General features: G+C 48.7%; 1 protein-coding gene across 9 annotated transcripts in view; it reads left to right on the top strand.

The window, feature by feature from the left end:
- The first annotated feature begins 4456 nt into the window (after positions 1–4456).
- Positions 4457–20271, top strand: part of CEP250 (centrosomal protein 250) — a 118935-nt gene continuing 103120 nt past the window's right edge. For 4 of the 9 annotated variants that reach the window (XM_034786988.1, XM_034786985.1, XM_034786987.1 and 1 more), the window contains exons 1-6: positions 4459–4690; positions 5531–5716; positions 10975–11040; positions 11756–11838; positions 13071–13236; positions 15091–15197. In XM_034786988.1, coding sequence (XP_034642879.1) covers positions 5531–5716; positions 10975–11040; positions 11756–11838; positions 13071–13236; positions 15091–15197 — 608 coding nt within the window. In that variant the 5' untranslated portion in view covers positions 4459–4690. Of the gene's footprint in view, positions 4691–5530; positions 5717–10974; positions 11041–11755; positions 11839–13070; positions 13237–15090; positions 15198–20271 lie in introns of those variants that run through there. The other 5 variants (XM_034786993.1, XM_034786986.1, XM_034786992.1 and 2 more) reach the window with 5 other exon arrangements.

Below are 20271 nucleotides of genomic sequence, written 5' to 3'. Positions count from 1 at the left end.
ACACCATATAATACACTACACTGAATATTTGTGAATCAGCTTCTACACACAAGTCCAGCACACAGGCCTTGCTGTCTTTTCACTGCAGTCCTTGATCTTGGTGACAAATCTGTAGAGAATTACTGGAACCATAAACTCCCTGAACATTAAATCTCACCAAATGAGGGTCAATCCATCCTCATCATTATATCTACTCATTATACTCCACACCCGTACATAGCCACTATATGAACTTCATACCCTCATATCTCAATGCCTGTACTTTGACCCATCAACCTTTTACCCCCAATCGGGGATATTGCAGATTATGTATTCCTTATGCCACCTGATTTTAAACCAAACTTTGCACCATCGATAATTCTGTACAGTATTCCCTGATAACCATAAACTTCTATGCTCAAACTCTGTTCACTTTTTTTTTTAAATCATCTTAATAAAAATTTTAAATCTGTTGAAACTGGTCTAGGTCTAGGCGAGAGAATGTCTCAAGGCCGCCCGGGAGGAGGGGGGAAGTGGTGCAATTTGCCTCAGGCCCCGGGGGCCCCTCAGGGGCCGCCATGAATATGTCGGAGGCTCCCCCTGCATCCGTCTTCCCCCATCCCCCGGCGTCTCAGTGCGCCGTGTCCGGGAGCGGCCCTGGCGCGCTGCAGCTAAGCAGCTGGTATACATACCATTAAAGCATTTAATGTTTTTAAATAATGTATTTAGTGTATTTTCAAATTATTACAAAGCAAAGCAATTTTTGGGGCCCCTTCCATAAAAAAAAGTTGCAATACTATAGTAACATGTATTTGGAAATGTAAAAAATAACCAGTGAAATACATTCAAAAATTAATTTGTAATAATTTGAAAATACACTAAATCCAGCATTTGAAAACATTAAATGCTTTAATGGGATGTAGACATTTGCAGTTACATAATGGGCTGTTGCTGGGTGATGGTGATGGTTGGTGCAAATGGGCTGTTGCTGCCTGGGGGTGGTGCTGCTGTTGCCCAGGGCTCCTGGGGGAGCTGGGCTCTGGGTTGGGGGGCGCCCGGCTCACAGGGGCTGGGTTCAGGGATGTGGGGAGATGGGGTCAGGGGGTGTCCGGCTCAGAGGGGCTGGGCTCGGAGCTGGGGGTCATGGCTGTGGGGGGATGGGGTCAGGGGGTTGTCCGGCCCCTCCCTTACCATGCCGCTTACCCCCTCTACCGGAGCCTCAGCGTGCCACATCCAGGACGCCGGGGGATGGGATGGGGGAAGACGGAAGTGTGGGGAGTCTCCGACATACTCCGGGCCTGGGGCAAATTGCCCCACTTGCCCCCCCCCTCTGGGCGGACCTGCTGAATAGTGGTGACTGGGAATGGGTAGGCGGGGGGGGGGAGGGGGAGTGTAGCAGATGACAATTTGAGGTGAATATTCTCTTGGCCAGATTCTACTGGGTTTATGGTGCTGTGTGCTATGGACTGGAGCAAAGTGGCTGGTGAATAACCAAGAATCTGATTAATAATTATTCTCTAAATTCAGCTTTCTTCTTTCTCTCTCTGTGAATTATCACTAATTCAAAATAGTGGTGTGCAAGTTGACTGGATAATGATAATAGCATAATCTCTTGTTAGAACATTGTAAACCCTACTACCTGATTTTTATATAATACACTCACTATACATAATACAAGAAATCCCTGATGTTAGAACCTGGCTATGCCGCTGCGGTAGGGGGCTCATCACCCAGCAGCTGGGGGCCACCATGTGGGCTCGGCAGGGCTGCTGGCCATGGGGCCAATGGGTGTAGGTGGGATCTCAGGAGTCATGTCCCAGGGATATGCCCCACTCCCCAGCACTGCTCCAGCTCTGAGCTGTCTCCACTGCCACTGCCTGGGACCTGTGGGGCCCCACCTGCCTCCCCAGGGAAAGAGCCACCTGGGATTGGTGCAGAGGCTGGGCCAGTCTCAGCCAGTCCCAGAGGACGGCTGGGGGAGGGGGAGAGTGTGGGAGGCTCAGCTGGGTCCTGCCAGGCATGTGGGTCCTGAGGGAGCCTGGTCCGGGTAGGCCCTGCTCCTGCTCCAGCCTGGCTGATTGCACCCCCAAGGGGCCGGAGTTATCCTGCCCCAGGACAAGCTCTGGCTGCGCTGCCGGCTCAGCCTGGCAGACACAGTCACCTCCCATCAGGGCCGGGTATTGTGGCTGGGGGTTAGGGTGTGGGAGAGTAGGTCTCTAGTGGGTCTGGGGGGGTGCTGTGCAGTGGGAGGTGGGGAGATCTGTGTGTGTTGGGGCACTGGGAAGTGTGCAGGGGTCTGGGTGGGGCACTGTGCAGTTGTGGCAGTGGGGCGGTGGGGGGCACTGGGCAGTGAGGGAATCTGTGGGGGGGCTCTGGGCGGGGAGGGGCAGGGCACTGTGCAGTTGTGGGAGGGCTGTGGGGGGGTCTACAGCTAGGGGGCACTGGGCAGTGAGAGGATTTGGGGGGGGTTCAGAGTGGTCTGTGGGAGGGTACTGGGCATGGGGGCTTGTGGGAGTCTTTTCACGTATTCACACACAAAAACGTGAAACAGCGCGCCTCAATTGTCCAATAGATCAATTTGGCACATTAGCCAGGAGGAAGCAGACCGTGAGTGTTTTTGACCACAAACCCCATCCCTCCTGATTCGCAACCCCATGGACCAGTGACAGGTGCATGAGCAGACAAGTCATTGGAAATAAGGAAGGCGGAAGCCAGTGGAAAAAATGAAAGGGGCCACTCTGGTATGACCTTGGGCTCAGGGGCATGCTAGCCAGGAGGAAGCAGATTGATGAAAGGGGCCACTCTGGTCTCACCTTGGGCTCAGGGGCATGCTCCGTACCCCCAAAGCTTACCTCCCTTTTCACGGACTCACACACAAATACGTGAAACAGCGCGCCTCAATCGTACAATAGATCAATTTGTCACATTAGCCAGGAGGAAGCAGATCAACCAAAGGGACCACTCTGGTATCACCTTGGGGTCATGGTCCCGCCCCGAAGGGGAAGAAGCATGATGGGAGCACAGGGCCGGGCTGGCCAGTGTGCGTCTGGCAGCTCCCGGTTTGTAAACAGTGCCATTGTACTGGGCTGGGTGGAGCAGGGTTGTCCCTGCCGTGCCATGACCCATCTCCCATTGCCCCCGGCCAGCCCGTCGCTCTGAGGACTCTGCCCCCCATGCCCCATGTCCCCATTTCCCGCCTTGGGGACCACAAATATGTTTAGAACCAGGCCCACAAAAAGTTAATCCAGCCCTTTTTGGGATGCAGGCTCTGGGATGGAGTTGGGGTGCAGGAGGGTTGCAGGCTATGGGTAGTTTGAGTGAGGGGTGCAGGCTCTGACCTGGGGCATGGGATTGGGGTACAGGAGGGGGTGCAGACATGTGGGCTCTGGGAGGGAGTTAGCAACTCAGCACGTTATATAAGAGAAATGAGCTGCAGTGATTTCATATAGGCATAGAAACTGATAGAAGACACTTTTACATATTCAAAATGTGAGAGGCAGAGTTGGAGGGAGGGAGTGTCTGTACAATATTTCACCGCATTCAGTCTCCTGGCTGGATCAGTAACGTAGCCATGTACAGGGCCGCCCAGAGGATTCAGGGGGCCTGGGGCAAACCAATTTTGGGGGCCCGTTCCATAAAAAAAGTTGCAATACTATAGTAACATGTATTTGGAAATGTAAAAAATAACCAGTGACATACATTCAAAAATTAATTTGTAATAATTTGAAAATACACTAAATACATTCTTTAAAAACATTAAATGCTGTAATGGTATGTATACATTTGCAATTACATAATGGGCTGTTGCTGGGTGATGGTGATGGTTAGGATGGGGTCGGGGGGTGCCCCACCCCTTACCATGGCGCTTATCCCCTCTCCTGGAGCCTCAGTGTGCTGCGACCAGGATCGGCCCCGGACAGCGTTGGAGCCACCGCGCTGCAGTGCGCCAGGGCCGCTCCCGGACGTGGCACGCTGAGACACCGGGGGAAGACGGAGGCGGGGGCAGCCTCTGACATATTCGTGGGGGCCCCTGCGGAAAATTGCCCCACTTAGCCCCCCCGTCTGGGCGGCCCTGGCCCTGCAACACTTGTATAGGATAGAGAGGAGCTGCGTTGATCAAGCTTTGACAGGCTAGGAATTGGAGGCCTGTGCCTTTAAGACCCCAGTCCCAGGAACCCGCCCCCTGCTCCGAGGCTGACATGCAGCGTCCCTGTGAGAACAAAAAAACAGCCTCTGCCCCCCCCCACACCCCTAGATTAGCGAGCACAGTGGGTGGCTCATCCCACGGGGTCACTGTTCCCCCCCCCCCCCCCCCCCCACCGGGGGTTTTGTCCCCGCCCGGGTCCGGGAGTGTCCCCCCCCCCCCCCCCCCCCCCGGCTTAACCCCAGCTCTCACCCCCCACCACCGATTTTTGCCCTTCAGCCCCTCTTCTGCTGCTAGCTACAGTAGCTTGAACCCCCCAGGCCAGTAAAATTCTGCCCCCTGCTCAGACCCTGACAGCCCCCCGCTGCGATTTGCCCCCCTTAATCTTTTTAAACCCCTCCAAAGAGGAGGCAGCAAATCGTAAGTAGAAGTAAGGGCAGAGAGAGGGCAGTGGCTACAACGAAGGTTACTGGGCATGCTCAGTTCGAGTGAGCATGCTCAGTACACCCAAAGTAGCAAAACGGGAGCGAGAGCAGTAGAGGCGGGAGAGGCCCCGGGGCGCGCGAGGTGAGTGACAGTGGCCGGAGACGCGCTGGGGTGTGTGTGACAGTGGTGGGGTGGGGCTGCAATGGTGGGCCAGGTGGGTGACAGAGGCGAGAGACACACCGGGGGGTTGACAGTGGCCAGAGACGCGCCGTGGGGTTGACAGTGCCTGGAGACGTGATGGGTGTGTGTATGTGACAGTGGCAGGGTGGGGCTGCACCAGTGGGTCGGGAGGGTGACAGTGGCAGGAGATGCATCGGAGGCGGGGGGGAGGACAGAGGCGGGAGACGCGCCAGGGGGTCGACAGAGGCAGAAGATGCACCAAGGGGCCAGGTGGGTGACAGAGGCAGGAGATGCGCTGTCCAAGCCTGCCCACGCCCACTTCTATCCGGCTCTTTCACTCCCTCATTTGCATGGACCTAGCAAGGAGGTGGTGGTATGTCTGGGAGCTGCTCTCGGGACTGGAGTTTGCTGCCGGACATTTGGCAGTGGCTGTGAGAAGGCTGCACCTTGCGCTGCCGCCTGTAGGGCTGCCTCCTACTCCTAGAGTAATCTTGCTGCTAAATACTGGTGAACCTCTGGTCCAGATCAGGTGCCAGGCTATTCTGGGGCATGCTGCTTCCACAGACTAGTCCAGACACTGTAGCTTGCTCTGTTCAGCTTATTCCAGTGCAGGAGCCTCCTGATTGGATACTATGGATGTCTTGCTAGAGTCACAGCCAGATCCAATAGGCAGGCAGATCTGATTAGTTTCAGTCTTCTTCATCCTCTTCCCTGCTTCTGACAACAGCCTAGGCGTCTTGACTTACTGCAGGGCCATTATCCTCTTCCTGTATTACCATTATACCATTCTTTGATCCTCAGATGGAGGCAGGAGACCAGGAGGTGAGCAGCATGAAACTGCAGACATTGCAGTTACTGCCCGAGGAGCAGATAGTGACACTTCGTCAACAGATGGTGGAAAGTCAGGCATCCTATCAACGCAAGCTGCAGAGCTCCCAAGAGGCACAACATAGACAGGCAGTGCTTGTGCAGAAGCTACAAGCAAAGGTAAAGCAAAAGTACATCCATGAGCATCCAAACAGGGAGGCAGTGATCAGGAGTGAAAGACATTGGCCGAGATGTGGGAAGACCAGGTGTGGAAGAGAAAGGGGTGTTGTGGATCAGGAGTGAGGAGCATAACTATAACTGACAGCTAATTTCCTTCTGCAGCCTTTTTACACGTGGAGAGGCCAAAAAAAAGAGGCTAAAAGGTAGGGTAGAGAAGGGCAAACATGGCAGAAAAGGGACAAAGGGGGAAGAAATGAAAACAAAATCACTAAGAAGGAAAGGGAAGTATGAAGCAACCTAGAGGGAAAGAGGAGCAGGGAAAATAAGAGCCCTAGAATCTTTTGTGCTGGCAGCCCTGATGTTTGCTTGAAAGCCTCTGCAGCCTGCTCACGAATTCTGAAGAGTTTGAGGGTGGCTTCCACAAAATCTGTCATTATGGAGGATAGGACAGCACCTATCGTAGGGATTGGGTGCAGCAGGGCAAAGAGGACTGTGAGTGTGGGTAGGTGGTGGTGTTGGAGATTGGAGGGGAGGTTGGGGTGGAGATGGGGAAAGGAGTAAGTAGAGCTGCGGGGAGCTGTAGACTGGTGTGGGTAACAAGGAAGGGGAAATGGAGCCAGCAGTGGAACATACAGTGTTGCCATGTGGTTGAAAAAGGCAATAAGTGGGTCCATTGCATTTCTAGCCTTTTTTAGCAACTTAACAATTTTAACTCCCTATTCTGCCAGTCCATTACTCGGTGGATATTTAGGACCGGAGGTAAAATGTTCAATTCCATAATCTGGTGTGAAGGTCTTAAAATTTTACTAACAAACTGAGGCCACTGTCTGCCCTCTCTATTTTAGGGATATCTGATATGACAAAAATTGCTGTATGTTTTAAGATTGTCTACTTTGATGTGATCTTCTGTAGTTGAGCTTCCTCTGGATAACATGTATTTTTGCAGGATCTGGCAACCCAATTTTCTGAAAGAAATTCCTCCAAATTCAACAGTTCTTTTTTCTGAAATTGGCATTTTGCTTTATTCAGTTTCAGTCCATTGTCTCTAGCAATCTGCAGAACTTGTACAAGCCTGACATGAGTTCTTGTTCTGGGGCACTCCAAATGAGAATATAATCTGTGAACATTTTAATACCCTCATTGCTGCTACCTTGTTTTGTGGGCTGCAGATATGAAAAAGGTATGTTCTTAAGGTGCAGATATGAAAAAAACTGATGCTATTGAAATGAATACCCAAGAGGAGGCTCCTAGGGGGAAGGTTAAAGATGGACATTGTTTACAGGCACCACTCCCACTGATTAATACCCCAGAAATTGAAGAATTTAGATTGTGAACTCTTCAGCGCAGATTTTGAAGAATGATGTCCTGTGTGCTTGGATAGCAGCTAGCACATTATGGGCATTTATTGGAGAACAAATAATGACACTAATAATAAAAAATAGGTGAGAAGTACGTTTCCTCCAGATAGTCCAGGAGGGTTTCTGTCTATTGCCTCATCAAATTTTGACAACTTCCCTTCCACATAGAAATGTTTGTTGTTCCTTCAGAATTGTGCAGGTTGCTGCTCAGGGGTCTCTCTAGTTTTTAAGACTACTTTCTTAACCCTTTCAATAATATTTTGAAATATATCAAAATATTATATTTATAACCTTTTCTGTTGCTCTCTTCTCCCCTTTTTCTCTCTCTATGGTGTGTACTTTTTCTGGTTGTGTGTCTGGATTAGTTTACTTCTCTATTGTTAGCTCCATGTAGGTGACTGGTATCATTCATGCTGTTAATTATAATTTAGTGTGTTGTATTAAGTTTGCTGTAGCGGGGATCTGTAGGTTTGCTTTGTATACTTTTTGGAGTTTAATTCCTGTATATAATATTGCTTGGATTTCATAGGGGTTTTGTGCTCAGTGGTTTTTCTAGGTTTTGGGATGGTTTGTTAGCTATCAGCTGAGTTGACTGTAGTTTGGTAGGTATGTGGGCATTATTTCCCTGCTATCCGGTTCTCTCTTGCTCTCCTCAATCCCACCATTGCTTTTCGGTGAGCTGAATGTGTCTGAGAATGGAGCCCATCTTCAGTGCCTGGAAAGATAATGGAGCAAATAATTAAGCAATCAATTTGAAAACACCTAGAAGATAATGTGATAAATAACAATCAGCATAGATTTGTCAAGAACAAATCATGTCAAACCAACCTAATAGTTTTCTTTGAGAGGGGAACAAGTCTTGTGGATGGGGGAGCGGTAGATGTGATATATCTTCACTTTAGTAAGGCTTCTGATACTGTCTCGCATGACCTTCTCATAAACAAAGTAGGAAAATACAACCTAAGATGGAGCTACTATAAGGTGGATGCATAACTGTTCCCAGAGAGTAGTTATCAGTAAGGCTACGTTTTAGTCATGGGTATTTTTAGTAATAGTAATGGACAGGTCACAGGCTATAAACAAAAATTCACGGCCCATGACCTGTCCATGACTTGTACTATTTACCCATAACTAAAACATGGGCCGGGTCTTCTGGGGGCGGGGGCAGTCTAGGGGCCACCGCGGGTGCTGGGCGGTGTGGCCTGGAACCCCTGCTGGTGCTGGGAGGGCCGGGTGGCAGTGCGCAGCCTGGGACCCTCGCTGGCGCTGGGGGGAAGAGAAGCAGGCGGTTGTGTGCTGTCCAGGATCCCTGCTGGCACTGGGGCGGGCGGTGGTACATGGCATAGGACCCTGGCTGGTGCTGGGATGGGGGCCCGGGTGGGGAGAAGGGTTGGCGGGGCTAGTAGGCTCCTTACCTGGCTGTGCATGTCCCTGCAGCTCCAAGAGGGAGGGAAGGCCGGGGGCTAGTAGGCTCCTTACCTGGCTGTGCATGTCCCCGCACGCTGCCCTCGCTGAGCTCCAGTTCTGCAGCTCCGATTGGCCAGGAATCGCAGCCAATGGGAACTGAGGGGGTGGTGCCTGCAAGCAAGCAAGGGCTCCCTCCGCCTAGGTCAAGAGTTGCAGGGTTATGCCGGGCACTTCCGGAGAGCCTCCCCACCAGGTGAGCGCCGCCCCACACCCCAACCCCCGCCTCAGCCCCCTCCCACACCCAAACTGCTGCTGGCCCTGCTGCTGCCTAAGTGTTCGGGCAGCCCCTCAGCCAGGCACACTGGCTGCTGCAAAAGTCATGGAGGTCATGGAAAGTCATGGAATCCGTGACCTCCATGTGAGACATGGAGCCTTAGTTATCAGTGGTTCACAGTCAAGCTGGAAGGGCATACCGAGTGGGGTCCTGCAGGAATCAATTCTGGGTCCATTTCTGTTCAATATCTTCATCAGTGATTTAGATAATGGCATAGAGAGTACACTTATAAAGTTTGCAGATGATAGCAATTTGAGAGGGAGGATAGGATTAAAATTCAAAATGATCTGGACAAACTGAAGAAATGGTGTGAAGAAAATAGGATGAAATTCAATGAGGACAAATGCAAAGTACTCCACTTGGAAGGAAAAACAGTCAATTGCACACATACAAAATGGGAGATGACTACCTAGGAAGGAGTACAGCAGAAGGGTTCTTGTTAACCTCTGAGGACAGGACAAGAAGCAATGGGCTTAAATTGCTGCAAGGGTGGTTTAACATTGGACATTAGGAAAAACTTGCTGTCAGGGTGGTTAAGCACTGGAATAAATTGACCAGGGAAGTTGTGGAATCTCCATCATTGGAGATTTTTAAGGGCAGATTAGACAAACACCTTTCAGGGTTGGTCTAGATAATACTTAGTCCTGCTGTGAGTGCAGGGGACTGGACTAGATTACCTCTCGAGGTCCCTTCCAGTTAGGGTGACCAGGTGTCCGGTTTTTGACTGGAAAACCTGGTAAAAAAGGGACCCTGGGCCGTTAAAAGTCAGGTCAGCAGTGCTGTGGGTCTAAGGCAGACTAGTCCCTACCTGTCCTGGCTCCGTGCTGCGCCCCGGAAGCGGCCAGCAAGTCTGGCTCCTATGCGGGGGAGCCACGTGGCTCTGTGCGCATGCCCCTGCCCTGAGCACCATCTCTACATTCCCATTGGCTGGGAACCATGGCCAATGGGAACTGTGGGGGTAGTGCCTGCGGGCGAGAGCAGTACGCAGAACCGCCTGCCATACCTCCGCCTAGGAGCCGGACCTGCTGGCTGTTTCCGGGGTGCAGTGGGGAGTCAGGACAGGCAGGGAGCCTGCCTTAGAGCCCCCCAGCTGCGCTGCTGACCGGGAGCTGCTGGAGGTAAGCTCGTGCCCCAGCCCCAACACCCTGCCTCAGCCCTGAGCCGCCCCCTCCCCCAAACCCGGAGCCCCCTCCTGCACCCCAAATCCCTCATCCCCAGCACCACCCCACAGCGCCCGACAGAGCCCTCACCCCCTGCTGCACCCCAACTCCCTGCCTCAACCCGCAGCCCCCTCCTGCATCCTGAACTGCTCATCCCCAGCCCCACCCCAGAGCCTGCAACCCCAAACGGAGTCCTCACCCCCAGCCCAGAGCCCCCTTCTGCACCCTGAACCCCTCATTTCTGGCCCCACCCTGGAGCCTGCACCCCAATCCCATTCCCCAGCTCAGTGAAAGTGAGTGAGGGTGGGGGAGAGTGAGCCACGGAGGGAGGGGGAATATAGTGAGCAGGGGGCAGAGCCTTGGGAAGGGGGTGGGATAGGGGGCGGAGCTTTGGAGAAGGGGTGGGCTTAGGGCTTTTGGTTTTGTGTGATTAGAAAGTTGGCAACCCTACTTGCAGTCCTACGATTCTATGGGCTTGTCTACATTACTCACTGGATTGTCGGGCAGTGATCGATCCAGCGGGGTGTGTGTGTGTGTGTGTCAATTTATCGCGTCTAGTCTAGACGCGATAAATCAACCATCGAGCGCTCTCCCATGGACTCCGGTACTCCACCAGGGCGAGAAGCACAGGCGGAGTCAACGGGAGAGCGTCAGCCGTCGACTTACCGCAGTGAAGACACCATGGTAAGTAAATCTGAGTACGTCGACTTCAGCTATGTTATTCACATAGCTGAAGTTGCGTAACTTAGATTGATCCCTCCCCCAAACCCCCCAGTGTAGACCAGGCCTAAGATTCATTCTTTCATTATGGTGAGCTAATTGAGACTCTTCCATGTGGTTAACAATTTCTTGCTGATCATGTTAACATTACTGTGAAATCTACTGTGCATAGCCATAGAGTCTTAGGTAGGCAGGGATTTGTTAGACTAGGTGAGGGCATGAAGTGCCGGTACTCTTGCATGCCTCAGTGGCTCATACTGACTCTCCTTTCTTGTCCAGGTGCTGCAGTACCGGAGTTGGTGTCGGGAGCTGCAACAGAGGCTGGAAACGGAAAGGGTTGTGCAGGTAGCTCACTGAGGACAGTAGATACAGAGCGAGTTAATGTTGTTATAAGGGTCAAAAAGCAAAAACAGAGGGAAATATGTTTCTATTGACACTGAAATTTAAAAGACACTGTCTCTCTCTCCTTCCACTGCCTTGTTCTATCTCTGCCAGAGTAGCTTCTTCAGGTACCATTTCCAAAAATCCTAACAAGCAGAGTGTTAACAGTTAGGTTAGACATGGTTGTATAATGTTGTTTTGGGTCCCTCCCCCCACAGCCTGGTGTGGGCTGAGCTGACTGATCTAGCTCTGCTGTCTCTGAATAGGAATTGGTCACAACATAGGGCTTTTGAGGGGTATGACATTTAGATGTTCAACATGTGGCTCACTTTGGTTACTTCTCCTGTTTAATGGAGAGCAGAATTAGAAGGCAAAGAGGGAAAGAACCAGAGAATGCACATTCCTGGGCCCAAGCCTAAGTGAGCATTCCTCACTAACAGCCCCATCTGCCGCTGCAGTGCTCCGATTCTGGCACAGGCTAGTTGATTGTGTACTGCACAAAGAAACAGGAACTGTAAGGAACGTGGAGCCACACTCAGACTGTGTCCCATTCTGTTCAGTCATTGCATTATTGTGCCAAGGTAGCAGTCACAAAATCTGTGGTGCTGAGAGAGCATAGGGGAGAGGAATGGATGTTTAACTGGGGAGAAAGTTTGATTAAGTCCTCTCTCTCTCTAAGGGGCCCCTTTCACATAGGTGGGAAGCCAAGGAGGAGCACAGCCTGGAGAGGGCACTGGTCCAGTTGGAGGAGGAGCAGCAGAGGTGAGAGGAAAAACCGTAGTGTTCTGGGTTTTCTGGCTATCCCAGAATGATGTGTGGAGAGATGGGATAATCCCAGCAGTGCTGCTTGCTCAACCTGGCGGGGCAACTGGGCAAATAACCCTGAAAGGAGAAGCATTATGACTGCATTGTGTGGTGCCATAAGTGTGAACAGCATAGTGTGACATGGTGGCGGACAATGCCAGATGAATAACAGGTCACAACTTCAGACTGAAAATCAAGCCTGTTATCTTGAGTGCTTCGTGGAATGGATGTGGTTTCTGTTCTGTTCAGGTTCCTATGCTGAGTCCAACACTGCGTTGTCTGGGTGCCTTCTAGTAGTGCATTTGGCACTGTGACTAGCCTTTATTACACTCTGTTGTTTTCTTTCCTTTCCCTCCTCCTCCCCCCCCAGGGAAAATGTTGTGTTTGGATTTTAAGAGACCTCCTATTTATGTGTTGTGCTGTGCATGTTCTCAGTGAGGGAAAGTGGGAGAAGTGTGCCTGATACTCGGAGTGGAAAGGGATGAGACTTGTGTTGGTTTTTGGAGTTCATTCCACAATTTTAAACTGACCTCCAAGAAAGCTCTGTCCCTGTGTTCTTGACCCTTGTGTTGAATAATGTGTCAGAGGGGTTGAGTTGTTGACTGCAGTCCTCGTCCTGGTTTGGAGCCCAAGGATAGTAGTGGTTCTAGGAAGAGGGCAAGAATGTTGGCAGAGGCAGAGTATTAGAAAGCTTTGCATGGTCAGAGAAACTTGAACTTCATGCAGAAGTGCAGAAGCCACTGCAGAGATACAAGGGTGGATGGAGAGAGCAGGAAGACACAAACTCAAATATGGAGAGAGGGGAGTCGTGCAAGCTGGAGAGGAGAAGGCTGCAGTCATTGAGACAAGAAATGGAGAGTGTAGATTTGTATCTTGGCAGAGGGGGTAGAGAGGAAAGGATGAATTTTGCAGATGGGAAAGTGAGGGCATAATGTGGCAAAGGACTGGATGTGTGGGGCAAGGAGCGAGGAGTCAGCAATGACAGGGGGCTCAGGAGATCTTGGAGGGAGGTCATCCCACCTCTCAGCCTGGAGAGAAAGTCATGACTCAGGAAATCCAGCTGCATGGTGGTGGTGGAATCCAAGAGTGTAGCCCCAGGGATGTTACTTTCAGATCCCCAGGTGATTTCATAGTCACAACTCTGGTGCTATTTACTGGGTATGCTCATCACTGTTCTCTCCCCTTCCCAGATGTGAGAATCTAGCTGAAGTGAACACTCTGCTCCGGGAGCACCTGAGCAAGGCAAATGAGGTGAATACAGCCCTTAGAGAGGATGTGCAAAAACTGACAGTTGATTGGACAAGGGCCCGGGACGAACTGGAGCTCAAGGAGAGCGAATGGCGCACTGAACGTGAGGTAGGGTTGTGGTGGGGAGCAGCGAGCAAGATGCAAGACAGAGGAGAGAGAAACAGTGAGATTCTCTCTTCCTCCAACCAGGACCATTTATGGAAGTTTTTGCAGTTTTGGGTATGGATTGATGTTGGCTAGCGGAGTGGAGGGGATCAGATTGTATTGGTGGAAGGTGTTGATGAGGCAAGGCTGTGCTGCTGGTGGGGGCAAATATTAGCGAGATCATTGTGAATGCTGGGACTTGGGGGGCACTGGGAGCTGAGCCCTATCTGTGCTGAACACTGAGTCCAGTTACACTGGGTTATTGCCTTGTTGGAGTTAGTTTTGCATTTACACTCGGACAAGATGCTGGATCAGCAGTTTATAGACTGGAGGACTGTGTATCTCCAGAACTGGTAGAGCCCTGGCAGCAGCATCACAGGTTTCCCTCCTGCCAGTGTGCCTCACCCCTGTTTCTGTCCTGTTGATAAATTATGTAGTCAGTTGCTTGACCACACTTTGGTTCATTATTTTGTTATAAAATATACTCGAGGCCAATGTCACTCAGGTTTATTAATATGGTACAGAAAAAAGGTTCTTCACAATACCAGTCTCCAAAGAGCAATCCCGTGCAGTGATGTTACATTCACCTTATGCAGAGGGTGTGCTCCCCAAGTTACACATTTCAGCTGGTATTATATGATTTTACAACTACACGTCACTAAAATCCATTCTGTCAATTTGTCTCAGTTCCCTAATTTGTTGTTCTGTTCCTTCCAAGTACTGATCCATGAAAGTACTTCCTTTGTGTTAGGGGATGGGGGGTTGCTGAGAAGCCCACACTCTTTGATAAATGGGTAGCATAATGAGGTCCATGCCCATGGGGACAGGATGCCTTCCAAGGAAAGGAGGCACTTAAGTCCACTTGTAAGAGGTTTGAAGTAAAGGAAGCATTATGGAAGGCTGCCAGTAATCTTTCGAGTTTGGTGCTACTCCAGTAAAGGCAACTGGAGGATTGTAAATTAGAGTTGGGGTGGTTAAAGATAATTTGGCACTACAGGGTATGGAGTCAGAAGGAGAGTTAACAGACCACCTTAAGAGAAAGGAGCTGGGAAAGGGGACACAGGTAAGGCTCTGCGGCATCAGAGCTGGGAACGGAGCACTGGGAAACAGACTCTGCCGGCGTGTAGAGCTATGGATATGCTTGCTTGAAACTAACCGCAATAAACATCGCATTGCCTGCACTTCGGACTTCTGCTTTCTGTCCGCATGACAGGAACCAGTGGAGAGGGTGAAGGAAAGGCCCCCCTAACGCCTAGCTTATACTAAGACATAGAATGAATGTATCTTGATTTTGACAAGTTTCGTGCAAAATGTTTACTTCAGCAAATGCAAGGAGTTATGGAATGCTTAGCACAAGTGACCGGGTTTATGGAATAGTCCAGTGTCGGCTATATCACTGTTACAATATTGGTGCTTCAGGCATACTAAAATGTATCTATATGGTGTGGATAATACATATTATTAATATTATATAAATATGTATGCTAGCCAGCATATATTCATCATCGTCCCTCAAGACTGACTCTTGGACATCTCTGCAGGGTGAGACAGGATTGTTAAGTGACTATTTTGTTAATCTCCATGGTGGCTGAGGTTTGGGCCTGTTATTAGTTGCGCACAGGTGGTGACCCTAGGAAGGATGCTCAGAGTACGTCCTTGGCCTTTCTGCTGGGACTGCTATCAAAGAAGTTCTTTGTGTCTGAGGTGGTGACTCTCTCCCTGCTGGGAGAAAAGGGCACCTCATATGGTGTGAGTGGTGTGCAGGGGAACAGCACCATGTGGCTGAGCTGCTATTTGCTTTTGTCTCTGCACATTTAGTTCTTTGACGGGTACTTGAGGTGTGAACATGATCGACTTCTCAGCCTGTGGCGACAGGTGGTGACCTTCCGCCGGCACTTCCTGGAGATGAAGACTGCAACTGACAGGTGAGCAGGAATGGGGACTCAAGCTGTTGAAAAATGGGTGCTTCCCCTAACACCTTGTTCTGATCCCCATGGTGCTGGGTTTACAGTTAAAGGACACAGTGTTCCCTCTGACAGCTGGAAATAAGGGATAACTATGTCTTGTTCTGACACTTTCCTTGGAAGACCTGGGTTACCTTAGGAATCTTATTCTCTGGGCTGGCAGGTATGGGGTCCCAAGCAGAGATGGTGGTGAGGATGGGTTAGGGTTGCCAGAGCACTGTGAAGAGTCCCTGGAGGAATGAACTTGACAGTGGTGAGGTCTGGGCATATTTTCAAATTGCCTCATTAAAAAGTTAAGATGTTCACTTTCAAAAATGCCTAAAATACACGCCAGTTGTTCAATGATAATGGAGGGGCCTGAATTTTCAAAAAGGCCTAGGTGAGTTAGGCACCCAAATCCCAGTGAAAGTCAATGGGAGATGGGCATCTAATTCTCTGAGGCATTTCAGCAGATGGGCTTGATTCGTGCAGCTCCTATTTCCTTCTCCACCTCCTCTGTCGCTCCTCATCCTTCCTCTGTTTCTTTAACAGAATCATGAAGGTTAGAGATAGGAAAGATGCATAGGGTTAATCTAGTCCATAGTCAGACTTGTTTGTCTCCATCTGTTTTTCTAGTACTCTCTCTGTTTTATCATTGTAAATATCTCAGTTGGTGGGCTTTCAGAGCATCTCTTGGGACACTATACTAAAGATGAGGACCAGGTCCTCTTAAACATATTTGGAACCAAATGCTGGGTTTGGGCATTTTAGAGCTGGGTGATGTAAGCATATTGAGGACACTGCAGCCACATTAACTGAATAATCCTCCTTATTATCCGGCCCTGTACGCTGTGAACAGGAAGGCCGAGAAGATAGGATGCTGCAGAACCCCATAGGAGAAAGCCCACAGGGTAGAAGATCAGTCATCCCAATCTCTGGGATCTTTCACAAAGAAAGAAAAGGAACCATTAAAATGACTCCACTGACCCCAGTGCAAATAATACTAATGTTCAACAGCATGAAAGGCAAATGGGAAAGAATCAGCACAGGAACTTTGTCCTGTGTGACGTGGACATTGCTCAAAACCCACCAGTGCAGTTTCTGTCCCATGCCCATGCCTGAAAAGTAACTGAGGGGAAAGATATCTGAGGACATCAGGTACTGCCAGAATTGCCCAGCCACAAGGAACTCTTTCCCAGAAGAGGAAGATTGATCATAGGTAGATAAGTGATAGCACTGTCAATATTGATAGATAACGGGGGCTTGATAGTCTTGATCCTGTGGTGATAAGGGTCATATAAGCAGCAAGTTACCTATATAGAGAAAAGAGAGTTAGTATGCTGGCCTTCATCAGCCAGAAAGTGCGTGAGCCTAACTTGCAGGTTGTATCTGGAATTAGTCACAGTACCTCCAGAACTACAGTTGGCTATAGGAGCTGAAACTCAAGCAGAGAACATTTTGCATTTGTTTCCTTAAGACATTGCTCAGTAACTATGAAAACAAAATAACATACATTCTTCATGGTGAGGAAATTTCTACTCTGTCTGATGGGAGACAGTCTAGATATTATGCTTTAGTCAGACACAAGTTATTTGACTCAATACAGGGGTAGCTGGTGAAATTTAAATGTCCTGTGTTGTACAAGAGGTCAGACTAGATGATCTAATGGTCCCATCTGGTCTTAAACTCTGTGAATCAAGAATAGTTTGCCTACTTGACAACTGGAATTGCTTTACTAAGTCGGACTTTGCAGATACTATGGTGGAGACTAAGTAACCTCCATGTCTTGCACACCCATGGCGTAAAACTTTAAAAAAAAAATTTCAATCAGTCTCAGCAGTGGACTTCTGCCACCAGTGCCGCATCTATCGTCCCCTGTTCCATTTGTCAGTTGGAGCCTGTAAACCAGGAGGCCTACGAGAGTGAGACTTTGGACAAAGGCATTTAGAAGTCACTGAATTAATAGCTGAGGACAAAAGAAAATGATACAATTCCACAAGGCCATTAATAGAGTAATTTGAATTCTTCAGAGCCATCTGGAAATTGACAGGTTCCATTTATCTCCAAGGATAAAATAGATTAATTGGCCCAACCGTAAAGGTGTGTCAGACCCCAAAGTGTAAAAGGAATGGTCAGTCCATGAAAAAGGTGTAATCTTCACTCCCAATCCAAACACCAGATCTAGAGCATGGCCAAGTATATGTGCTGAGCCAAAAACCACTTGGGACAGCTCCAAGAGTTTCATGGCCCTAGGTACAATACAGTCTAGATGAAGCTACTAAAAGGTTGGTGCATAACTGGTTGGAAAACAATTCCCAAAAAGTGGTTCACAGTCAAGCTGCAAGGGCATATCAAGTGGGGTCTTGCAGGGATCAGTTCTGGGTCCAGTTCTGTTCAATATCTTCATCAGAGAGTACACTTTAAAGTAGGAGCCTCAAAGTCCCGGCCCGTGGGCCATCTGCGGCCCGAGAACCTCCCCACTGCGGCCTGCGGAGGAGAGACCCATGCAGCCATGCTGCTGGCTCTGTCTGCTGCAGGCATTGCCTCCCCGCAGTGCCCACTGGTTGGGGGAGAGGTACAGAGATACCATCATTAGTCGCCAGGCAGAGTCAGCCATGGAGGCAGCATCATTAGTCGCTGGGCAGAGTCAGCCATGGGGGCAGCATCATTAGTTGCCGGGTGGAGTCAGCCATGGAGGCACTCTCACTTTTTTCCCACAATGAATATAAACAAGTCAAAATACCGAACACAACTATCTGATGCACACCTTGCTGCAATCCTGAAGGGTTCAACTGCTCAGTCACTGAGGCCAAACATCAACAAACTAACAGAACTGAAGCATTGCCAGGTGTCTGGCAAACACTAAAAACTCTCTGGAAGGCGACGAATTGTATAAAATCGTATGACAATTTTATTATTTTGAAGAAATTTGAAATAAAAAATACAATATAAATGTTTTCTTTTCTGAACACCATCTTCAGTGACATTATTGGCCCACTGGGAGGATTTGAGGACTGGCACTGGCCCTCAGGTAAATTAAGTTTGAGACCCCTGCTTTAAAGTTTGCAGATGATACCGAGCTGGGAGGAGTTGCAAGTGCTTTGGAGGATAGGATTAAAATTCAGAAATGATCTAGACAAACTGGAGAAATGGTCTGAAGAAAATAGAATAAAATTCAATAAGGACAAGTGCAAAGTACTCCACTTAGGAAGGAAAGTCAATTGTACACATACAAAATGGGAAGTGACTATCTAGGAAGGAGTACTGCAGACAGGGATCTGGGGGTCATAGTAGATTACAAGCTAAATATGAGTCAACAGTGTAACACTGTTGCAAAAAAAAAAAAAAAAAAGCAAACATAATTCTGCTATGTATTAGCAGGAGTGTTGTAAGCAAGACACGAGAAGTAATTCTTCTGCTCTACTCCATGCTGATACAGCCTCAACTAGAGAGTTGTGTCCACTTCTGGGCACCACATTTCAGGAAAGATGTGGACAAATTGGAGAAAGTCCAGAGAAGAGCAACAAAAATGATTAAATGTCTAGAAAACATGATCTGTGAGAGAGAAGGCTGAAAAAATTGGGTTTGTTTAGTCTGGAGAAGGGAAGACTGAGAGGGGACATAATAGTTTTCAAGTACATAAAAGGTTGTTACAAGAAGGAGGGTGAAAAATTGTTCTTGTTAATCTCTGAGGATAGGACAAGAAGCAATGGGCTTAAATTGCAGCAAGGGCGGTTTAGGTTGGCTATTAGGAAAAACTTTCTAACTGTCAGCGTAGTTGAGCACTGAAATAAATTGCGTAGGAAGATTATGGAATCTCTGTCATTTGAGGTTTTTAAAAGCAGGTTAGACAATCACTTGTCCGGGTTGGTTTAGCTAATACTTAGTCCTGCCATGAGGGCTGGATTAGATGACCCCTCGCGGTCCCTTCCAGTCCTGTGATTCTATGGCAGCCATGATATGTTGAGTTAACCTAGTAAAAATATGGCCGTTGAAGTCACTGAGAACAGTGTCTCCAGTGCCATTGCAGAAAGAGGAATCCTGTAAACTCAGCCAGGGATTCCGATGCAGCATGCAATCTATATTTTAATATTATATTCAAAAACTATGTTAAAAGAACATGAAGGTTTCAACATCAAGGACTCAGAAGATAATTGCCTGTGCAACCTTAATTCAGCAACCTTAATTCAGCACTCTAGTGCGTATGCATTATGATACAGTCTTTAATTAAATTTTTGCATACTATTTTTCCCACAGAGCCCCTATGTCATGCAGTCCAAGGATGGACAGTGCTTTGGGAATGAATTGGGTGTATAGTAAAGGAGGTTGTTTGTAGGACCCCTGCCTCATTTGTTGTAGAAGTTGAAGGTGTATAGTGAATGAGGCAGGAGTCTGCAGGGAGTGAATGAAGCATTTCAGGGTGAAGACAGTTGCATGTTATTCTGGACAAATGAATTCTATCCTTGCCTCTTCCGCAGAGTTCCTGTGGGATTCTGGGCATGTCACAAACCAGACTTTTCCCAGAGGGTCACTAATTCTATGTTTCTTATTTTGTGGGCGCTTGACTTCAGACACTTGGGTTTGATTTGCAGAAGTACTGAGCATCCTCGGCTGTAGCTGAAGTCAATGGGAGCTGTGCTTGGAACATACAATGTGCTGTAAACTTTTGAAAAATCAGGCTTTAGGCATCTCAGATTGACTGACAGTTTGGTGCCTCACTTCCTTATCTATAAAATGGGGATAATACCACCGCCTCACCTCACAGAAGTGGATCAAAAGTCAATTAATTAATGTTTGTAAAGCACCAAAGTAATATGGTAAGAGCACCATAGAAAAATCCATGAGGAAATTAGTAATTTTATATCTACTGCAGGGTTTTGATGCTTTGCAGTAAATGCATAGGCCACTCAGTGAATAGTGAAGATAAAAAGCTTAAATGGCTGCCAGTGGGCCATCCGTACGTGGAGGAGGAATATGTAATCATAGTTAAAGACCATATCTTAATTCACATATGCAAGGGGGTTGAATTAAAGTTTTGCACAGGCAACCATAATTC

Source organism: Trachemys scripta, chromosome 12, assembly GCF_013100865.1.
Source record: "Trachemys scripta elegans isolate TJP31775 chromosome 12, CAS_Tse_1.0, whole genome shotgun sequence".
Lineage (NCBI taxonomy): Eukaryota > Metazoa > Chordata > Testudines > Emydidae > Trachemys > Trachemys scripta.
The sequence above is the reverse complement of the archived record's forward strand: the minus strand, read 5'-3'. Positions and strand labels throughout refer to the sequence as shown.